The sequence below is a fragment of the Dendrobates tinctorius genome, unplaced genomic scaffold (genome assembly GCF_039654945.1).
Source record: "Dendrobates tinctorius isolate UK_male_01 unplaced genomic scaffold, ASM3965494v1 ptg000145l, whole genome shotgun sequence".
NCBI classification, from domain to species: Eukaryota; Metazoa; Chordata; class Amphibia; order Anura; family Dendrobatidae; genus Dendrobates; species Dendrobates tinctorius.
The window spans coordinates 2579672-2589714 of NW_027361812.1; the positions used below are offsets into that span (position 1 = coordinate 2579672).

The window sequence follows — 10043 nt, forward strand, 5'->3', positions numbered from 1 at the left end:
ACTATTGTGCTGCTCCTAAGGACTTGTTGCGCAGAGAAACCGGTCTGACCACTTCTGCTGGAGTGACTCTGCCATCTCCTCTTCAGCCATATCTAGACGCTGCTTCAAGTTCAATAGATCGATTGTGTTCCTTCCTATATTCCACACATTGTTCTGACTTTGATATGCCAAACTCCGTGTCTGCGTTGCCCTGTATCACACGGCTCTACCTCACATTACTGCTTATTGGGAATGTGGTAATGGGCGTTCTTTTTGGATCTTAGAGATCCGCATGACTTTGGGAAGACCAGACATGGATATTACAGCATTGTCTGACAGATTAACTAGAAATCTGTTGTGGTGTGTTTTTTTTTTTTTTTTTTTTTTTTTTTTTTCTCCCCTCTTAATTACCACTCAAAGTTTTCTACTAATTGGATTTTGATGCACGGGCTGGGCTGTCACTGGGTCTTCGCCTGCTTCTGGTCCTTCCATGATGGGACACTCCTCCTTTATTGAGTGATCTGCCTCCTCCTGTAGTGAACAGGTAGAGGACCTGGTTCACTATAAAGTTCTGACAGTGTATTGGGGTGCAGATATGGATTCATACAACGGATAATGTGAAGTCAAGCCTGATTTTCGTGTAGGGTTGGCTGTCAGTTGAATGCTTGTTCAGCCCACAGCTATCCAGCTCTCCTTCACTCAGTCATGGACTTTTTTTCTTTTGTGGTGGCTTTCTCTTTCCTCCCCTCCACCCCCTTTAATCGCCTCATGGGGTGAGTTGAATACCACAGAAACAGACGCATCAGACGTTAAATTACAACAGCCTGAAGGATTCCCCCGCCCATGTCGGGGAGGCCTCCATACATATTAGTTGGCTGGCCTATATCTGCAGTGATGCTGGAATCATATAGACTAGAAGTAGGCCCAACCATCAATATATTGCGCTGGTTTCAGGTTTTGTAGCTTTATTTCTGACATAAGGGACGTGCACTGGTCCAGCTCAAGGAGGGGGAATATTTAACCCCTTAATGACCGGAGCGTTTTTCATCTCTCTCCCCTTTCCAGAGCCAACCTTTTTTCCATCAATATAGCCATGTGAGGGCTTATTTTTTGCGGGACGAGTTGTACTTTTGAACGACACCATTGGTTTTAGCATGTCATGTAACAGAAAACAGGGAAAAAACCTCCCCCAAGTGTGGTGAAATTGCAAAAAAAAAGTGCAATCCCACACTTTTGCTTTTTTGATAGTTTCACTAAATGCTAAAACTGAGCTGCCATTTTTCATGATCTCGGGATGGGTGAGGGCTTATTTTTATTTTGGGCGCTGAGCTGACGTTTTTAATAACATTTTTGTGCAGATACTATCTTTTGATTGCCTGTTGCATTTTAATGCAATGTTGCAGCGACCCAAAAAAAGTTTCATGATTTTTTTTTTTTTTTTTTTTTCTCCCCTTTAATAGCCTCCATGGTAGGCTAGAAGCTGCGATTAGCTTTATCGGCTCTGCTACATAGAGGCAATGATCAGATCGCCTCTATGTAGCAGAATGACAGCATTGCTATGAGCGCCAACCACAGGGTGGCGCTCACAGCAATCCAGCATCAACAACCATAGAGGTCTCAAGGAGACCTCTGGTTGTTATATTGACCGATGACCCCCGATTGCGTGACGGGAGTCAGTCGTGCGTGTACTTCTGGCCCGGTGGCCGGAAGCGCCGTCTAAATGCCGCTGTCTGCTTTACAGCGGCATTTAACTAGGTAATAGGCACGAATGGATCACGATTCCACTCGTGCCTATTGTGGGCACATGTCAGCTGTTCAAAACAGCTGACATGTCCCAGCTTTGTGGGCTCACTACCGGAGCCCTCATCAAAGCGGGGTATACTGCCAGCTGATGTACTATTCCATCAGTTGGCAGTAAGAGGTTAAAGCTCCAATCGCTGTAAATTTTAGGCAAAATGTCAAAAATTGCTAAATATTTGAAAGTTAGGTGTCCACTTTCCACATGTTGGTCATCTTCCGAATTGCCCTTCTCTCCTGCCCCCTAGGTACATGCTTGAATTGGCAGAACTTGGATTTTTTATTTTAATGAAGGTTGGGCAGTAAGGTGTCTTGTCTGCTCCCCTGAGGATAAAATTGGGGGATGTCAATTAGTTATCACATATTGATGTGTGTTTTTCTTTCATGTTGCACGAGACAGTTCTGGATATAGGAGCGTGTCTACAGACATTCCAAGGAGTGAACCCTCCGCTTCTGCATTATCTTAAGCATATTGGTTAACGACAATTTTAATTTTCCTGGTTGCTTTTGTGTTTTAAAAAGGTTAATTCTCTATTTCTGCAGAATGATGCGAAAGCAATTTGGAATGACATCAAGTCAGAGCAAAAGGAAAATGTCCCTCCCAGTCCAGCAGCACGCTCCAGCTCCTCTGCGGAAAGTGACAAAGTAAGGAGGAAGCGCTCGCATGTTGGTGTTCGTCTTGGCAGCGGCTATTATTTTGTGTACGTACTTAATGCATTGTGTTTTGATTACTTGTAGAGATCAGTAAGTGAGAGCAGTCCTTCTACGCCCCAGAGTCTGCCAGACAGCAATGGTAAGTTGTGGAGAAAGCACATGGGTTTTTTTGGGCTGGTAAACGGTATTTCTATACCCAATCCAGTGCCTCCTAAACAAAAACAGGTGTCAGACTTTCAAGCATAGGCTTTCTCAAAGTGGTTTGGACATTGAAACACTGACTTGTGAATAAGCCCTTAGGACAAATCCTACTGTCTGGCCTATAACAGAAAAAGCTTGAATCTATGTCGTAGCTGTATTCATAGGCGATGACTCTCTAGAGCCAAGATTTCCCAGAGCAGCCATATTAAGACTTTCTACAGATTTTATTAAAATAAATAAAAGGGCTTGACTATATTATAGAGATATATATATATATATATATATATATATATATATATATATATATATATATATATATATATATATATATATATATATATAATCTAAATTTTTTTTTTTTTATTTTCTACATAACTGTAAAGAAATGGGGCTCAAATACTGAACTTATATTGTTCTAATGCTGCTAAGCAAAAATGTGCAAAATTGAAAATCAGATTTTTGGCTAAATGTACTACTCAGACCCTATGAGACATGCTAACCATACGGACAGGTCTCATGCAGTTTTGGCGCTGCTCCCTTTTTAGCAGCCTGTTTGTACCAACACCTTTAACGAAAGTCATTAGGGTGATTTGCATGGTCTGCGGCGCTGCAGCATTATTGAAACACTTAATCGCCCGAAGCCTATTTGGCCCAATAACAATGGCTGCTGGAGTTTCTCTACAACTGGAATCTGTTATTTGGATGGCACGATGCATTTGGTAAAGTGAATGTTGGAAGTTTCAGGAAAACCCGAGGAAGAGCTCCAGAGGCCAAGCAGTTCTCCTGGGTATAGCCCACAAACAAGAGCGTTGAACCAGCTGGAGACCACTCCACCCAAAGTTACCAAGGTAAATGGCGAGCTGTAATGCGGGTGACTGGGGCACACTCCCACTATCACATTATTTCTAATATCCACCTGCAGTGTTAAAAATGTAAGTTGAAGAATTGCTGGGTTTTCGGTGAAGTTTCTTCAGCAATCTTGAGTGCCAGATATGACGTGTGAATGGATAGGTGGCCAGTCTTTCAGGATGTATGTAATATTTAATCAATATTGTGTAGATAAGAAAAGCAGACATCCTGTACTGTATGCTACTGCATACATTAAAGGGCTTGTCCTGTGAATACAACGCCTCGCCTATCCACTGGGTATAGTGAGACTTGTCAATGGGTGCTGGTCCAATTGCTGCAACCGGCATAGATCACGGGGCTCATTCAGACAAATGTATTAAACGTCTGTATGCAAAACTGATAGCATATGGACAGCACACTGACCATGCAAGTCAGTTTTATGATTCACATAAATGTTTTGCACACGGACAGTGGTCTGCATGCAAATTGGTTAGTGTGTGTGTGTATATATGATGGACGATTTGGCCTAAACTTGTGTGAACCCAGCCTTGGTACAGAGCTGCAGTGCACGTGTTGGACCAGCCCTCTGTTCATTCCTTATGGAGCTGTTGAGCGCTATGCTCTGTTTCATAAAGAATGAATGCAGTGATTGCGTGCCCAACCTGCCGCTCCATTTTTTAACTGGATACCGCTGATTGGTGGCGGTGGGACAAACCGCTGACTGCAGATAGATGATGACTTTTCACTGAACAACACCGTCAAGTAGTTTTTGCTCACTTTCCAGTTGTCTTGCTGCGCCACCAGTGGTAAGTGCTGTACTGGGCTGTCAGTCATCTGCATTAGCAGAACTTCTGCAACACTGAAGGGACTCGGCTTTTCTTGCACATAAGAGTGTAGCGATGTCACCCGACATTGCTATCTGTTGGTAGTCAGCCATCCCAGATCATTTGGGCTCTGAGAAATCTGATGCTCACTGAATTATTCATTATGGAGTCTGAATGACCTTAGTAAATTATTACGATGGGGAACGCCAGTTTTGTTACTCGGGGGGTTTTCTGCAGATTCTCCTGAATTTGACTTTATGCTATTTTGCTAAATCTGTGAAACAGCGTTTTTTAAGCTGGCAGCGATCCAGACTGAGGGCTACAAATGGTAAGCCATTGAGCAGCAGTCATTATCGGGATCAGATATTGGGAAATATGTAACTTGTTGCAGAATGGACAAGAAATAAATGCTGTGGCTACATTATTCTCGGTTCTGATGGTTGCTGATCAGCGTTTGCTTTCTGTAAACCAGAAACTATTTGACTGTTCTTATTTCTGTCTTCCAGCTTCTCTCTCCTGACTCCTATCGCTTCTGTCCTCCTCTTCCCTTGTAGTCTGACCTCTGCAGCCTCCACCTTTTTTAGGCCTTGTCTTCTTCCAAGCTGCCGTGGCATAGGCAGCGCGTACACCCTTCTCTGTACGTGACTTTTACATGCTGTGTTCTTGTATTCTCCCCCATAGGGTTCTGTGAGGCCTGGGTCATAATTAATTCAGGAGTCACATGAGCATGCTTTGTTCACTGCATGCTGCTGGCAAAGCATAGAAGGCTATAGAGGGGGGGGGCTCTGAGATCAGTGTGCAGTTCTACCCTGGATTCATTATAAAGGGGTTTCCGTTTGGCATGTATCTGCACAGTTTTGCTCATTTGTCATGTGTCCCACTCCTGCTACTTGTTTTTTTTTTTTTTTCATGCTGCTTCTTGTATTTTCCCATCTCTTTGCAGTAGTGAGTGGCAAAAATCTAGAGGTTTGTGTATTTACAGTCTATTTACTTAATAGTTTGCTTTTTTTTTTTTTTGTACTTTGAACAGAAGTTTCAGCCGCCTCCAAGAGATATCTGTTTTGGGTGTCAGAAGACGGTTTACCCTATGGAACGTCTCTTTGCCAACCAGCAAGTCTATCACAACAGCTGCTTCCGCTGTCACTACTGCTCTACAAAGCTCAGGTATGACTCTTCCAGGGCAGGCTATTGGGACTGGTTTTAGGTTACTCTATACACGATACAAGTTTTGTCCTTGTGTGAACCCAGCAGGCCGAACATTCGGCTCCTGAGATGACTGAACATGAATGCATCTTGCATGTAACGGCAGCACAAATGTTTCTTTATTTATCTGTCTGACATGTTCAGATTAGTATAGTCATTCCATAATGGAAAAATAAATGTTAAGGGTGTGCGAGATTTATTTTTGTCTCATTTGTGTATATAACTTTTTTTTTATTTTTTCTGGCTTTACCCTGACTTTCTCCTTTGCAGTGGTTTACCTAATCTGTAATGGAGTGGTTTCTTCCTTCATTGCAAACGTCGAGACTAGCTCCATAACTTGGGCATTGGTCAAAAGAAAGCTGGTAAAAGAAAAACATCACGTGACGAAGCATTGCATGTCTTTCACTTTAAAAATTGCACTGAATTAATCTGCTTTGGCAGCAAACCAATTTATGGTTTTGACGACATCACTTTTTTTTTTTTTTTTTAAATGGTCACTCTGTAAAAGGTTTTAAAAGGCAATTATTTAAGATAAAAGCAGAACTTTTGCAAATACTTGTTGGGCAATGTACACATAGCATTTGACCCTACAATCCATGGCTCCATCAGGGTTTAAGTCCAAACCCCCGAAAAAACAGCGTTCAGGCATATGATGAGGTCACTTACTATTCTGATGCAGGCGAAGTCGGTGTGTTATACATCACACGGGTAATAATGGTGCACAAAATGGCGCACTATGGCTGTCTTCATCCTAGTCGATGGACATTGTCAGCGCATACAACTGAATACCGTTAAGCCGGGGTTCGGACATTACGTTCAGTGGCTTCATCGGCACTAGAGTCCAACTTTAATATGAACCCATCAGTGTCCATCTTCGGTACTTGTATATAAAGGTGTGTGTGTGGTGGTTTTTTTTTTTTTTTTTTTTCTCAAAACCTTACCCCTCTCGTTGTCATACCCTTGTGCTATAATACAATGGTTGGTAATATGGGGCCAGTACAAATTATCTAATAAACTCCTTAGCGTATGCTTTGTGCCTACTGCAGGTCTACAGTTCAGTTACCATATCCTTTTTCCTGATTGTCACAAAATATTCCACGTATGAATTAATTCCTGTTCTTGTTTTAGATTGTAACTTTATGATCCTATTAATGGGAAGTCAAACTTAACCATTTGGCATGACCAGTTGCTTGAGTGGAGCACTTGCATGTTTTGATGCAGGAAAGTATTTGTTTCTTTATTTTTATTTATTTATTTATTTTTTTTATCCATCAGTCTTGGAAACTACGCCTCATTGCATGGAAATGCTTATTGCAAGCCACACTTCAACCAACTCTTTAAATCCAAAGGGAACTACGACGAGGGTTTCGGGCACAAACCACATAAAGAACTGTGGGAAACTAAGAAAGATGACGCTGAAAACGAGAATCTTGTCCAGCAGAGTAACACCACTGAAGACCCTGGCAGCCCTGTTGTAGAAGAGGCACCAATCGCCAAAGTTGGTGTCTTGGCTGCTTCTATGGAGGCTATATCTGCTAGTAATGCACATCAGCGAGAAAAACAAGTAGAAACCAAGAAGCTGAAAATTGCTTGGCCACCACCAATGGGATTGCTAAACTCTGGTAATTCTTTGGAGGAGAACATTAAAGTGTTCAAGCCAAAATGGCCACCAAGTGAAGAGCTAATAAAAACTGAAAATGAGGAAGATTCTGACCTTAAGAAGCTAAGGAGAAGTTCATCACTTAGAGAGCGCAGCCGTCCATTCATGCTCACTGTAGCAAAACCAGTAGTCTCCACAAGCCAGAAAGAACCAGGAAATTCATCTGCGTTGTCACCAGTATTACGAAAGCAAGATTTCCTAAAACTTTGGGATGATACGGAAGGAGTACACGATAAGAAACCAGAGTATGAAAAGGCCAAACCTGACCATGATGACACATTGCCCGTAACCACTAAAGTCAAGGAGGAATCCCCTTCAAAAACTCAAGACCAGGGCTTCTTTAAAAATGGGGACCATTCTGAAATGGAGGTTTCCAAACAGCAACTCTCCCCTGAGGAATCTACTCATTCTGCACATTCTAGCACGGAAGATCTAGTAATGCCCAAGGAGCCTTCTTCAGCTCTGAATCGACGATCTCAAGACAATGGTTACTTTGAGGGAGAAGATGTGGAAGAACTGAGCGTAGAAGAGCAGATCAAGAGAAATCGTTATTATGACGACGATGACGACGACTATTAATCGCTCATCTTGGGGAAAGCTTTTTGCTGTACATGGCTCAGCCTTAATTCTCTAGTTAAACTGATTTCATGTTGTATCTAGTGTAAAGTCCCATTTTAACTGTTGCTCCTCCACCTTCATGTTTAAGGCAGCAATATTTAATGTTTTTTTTTTTTTTTTGATAGCTAAAATGTATAAGATGCTGTGATTGCTTTAGGTCACTATGTCCAGTTTTCTCATGGAAATCAATGTCTTATTCTTAGAAGATCAACATGACCTAGGGATGTATAGCACTTTGTCGTACAGTTAATTATCCCGATCAAGAAATCTGCCTTCATGCTGCCAATGGCAAATCCCTGATTGCTGAATGACCGCTGTTACCAATTTTTCCATGGGCACCCCGGGCTCCTGGTGGTAGAACATCCTGCTGCAATTTGAGGGATACTAGCTAATGTAAAGTCTCACTTTTCTGTTTTTTGCTATTGGCAAAAGAAAAGCAAACAAGTTTGTCTTGGTTCTATTAGCAAATATTTGTATTTTCCATTGATTCTGTTCTGAAAAAATTTTGCTGTTCTGCTGTCATTCCTCAAAAAAAAAAGTATGAAGAAATTGATAAGTGGGTGTTACTTCTCTCCTGGTCAAAGGGGTGTGTCGCTACAGTGTAACACCCTCCAATGAGTGCTGATCGTGTCGCTCTGCGGGGGCGAGTCTTCAATGGGAGAATAGTAACCCCCAAATGTCAATTTAGTCCTACATTTCTAGTAGGACAAGCAAACAGCACAACATTTATAAGAGCCGTTCAGACTTGTTTAATGGGACTATAAGTATTTACTTATACTGTGTAATCATGATGGTTCCCAAATGTGTAGCCATCAGCATGACGTTTGCAAAAAAAAGTCAGACGGTGGCCAAGTCAGTACTATGGTAGTACAGGCCATCTGTGTGCGCTGTTGTACTGTAGCATTTTACATTAGCTTGGTGCTATCTAGCACAGCAGGTGGAAGCCTATGTGGGGGTGAGGTTGCATCCTAAGGAAAACCCACTTTTGTTTTGCACAGCTGGAACTGCGTTAACGGTGATATATTTTTATGTGTCGGGAACTTTCAAGTCCAGGAAATTTTTTACAGAGAGTTCTGCAATATATATGCTTTTATAAAGGCAACCTCCTTCGTAGTCACCTGCCTCTCAGTTGTAGGTGTGCATTTTTTTTTATTTATTTATTTTTTTTTGAAATCGGGTAGTGAACTGGAAGAAATTGACCAAAGTCATAATGCATGTAGAGCCTCCAGTTATGGTTGGGTATGTCCGACCGTCAGCCCCCTCTGGGTCAGAAGTGCAATGTGCTGCTCCTATAAAGAAATGGCAACAAGGTTAATCTGCTTAAATCTTGCACAGTAGGTCTTGGGCTGGAACGGTAATTGTAAGGATGCCACCTGCTCATTCATATGGGAAGGGCACCTTTGCTGGTTTTTATGGCCAGATTCCTTAGTGCTGTTTCACTGCACAAGAATGCGGCCTTCGTTGTCCATCGACCAGGGCACTTTCCGATGGGACCACGTTTTGTATTGCATTTTGCACAGGAAGCAGATATCCAAACTATGCAATATATGTAATACTTGTACATTCCAGGTCTGCTGCTAATGAATGTATCAGGATCGCTTCAGACCTGAACAAGAACATTTTAGCATTTTTATTTGTCGTTTTGTGGCTTTAGCAGCACAAGTGTAAAATCCATCTGTTAATTTCTATATATTTTTCACAAGCACTAGAAGGTGTAATTGGAGGATGTGGCATGATCTCCTGTTCATAAACACTACAGCATAGTAGGGTTCAGTGTGGATGAGATTTGGTTTTAGATGGAGGTTTATGTGGATTTCTTTGTGGCTGATTTTTACACTTTTCCTAAAAATAAAATGAGTTTTTTTTTTTTTTTTTTTTTCTTTTCTAATACAAGGTGCGGCTTTCTCAGATTTTATGAATGTGTTGATAAGTTGGTACTTTTTATTTTTTAAAAAGTTGTAATATATTTGCTTCCCAACCAATCTGACAATAAAGAGATTTTTATTCAAGCTTGTTGATCATGTGGTGTTTTTTTTTTTTGTTTTTTTTTTTTTTTATTCATTTTCGGTCAACTTGTCATGCTATGTTAAGATTAAAGGGGTTATCCGGGATTTTCAAGGTGTGTTTTTTTTTTTTTTTTTTTTTTTTTTTTTTTTTTTTCTTTATATATATTCTTCTGAGGCTAAGAACTTACAGGCAGGTAGTTTCCATCTCTGCTAGCGATTCTGCTGCTTCATTTGACCTCATGTCCACAGAGC

At 41.3% G+C, this 10043-nt stretch overlaps 1 protein-coding gene across 3 annotated transcripts in view; it reads left to right on the top strand.

The window, feature by feature from the left end:
- The window catches only part of LIMA1 (LIM domain and actin binding 1), a 47692-nt gene extending 37898 nt beyond the window's left edge, over positions 1 to 9794 (top strand). For 2 of the 3 annotated variants that reach the window (XM_073546117.1, XM_073546119.1), the window contains 5 exons: positions 2320 to 2421; positions 2515 to 2569; positions 3370 to 3479; positions 5335 to 5468; positions 6783 to 9794. In XM_073546117.1, coding sequence (XP_073402218.1) covers positions 2320 to 2421; positions 2515 to 2569; positions 3370 to 3479; positions 5335 to 5468; positions 6783 to 7746 — 1365 coding nt within the window. In that variant the 3' untranslated portion in view covers positions 7747 to 9794. The remainder of the gene's footprint in view (positions 1 to 2319; positions 2422 to 2514; positions 2570 to 3369; positions 3480 to 5334; positions 5469 to 6782) is intronic. The other variant, XM_073546118.1, reaches the window with a different exon arrangement.
- The last annotated feature ends 249 nt before the right edge of the window (positions 9795 to 10043 follow it).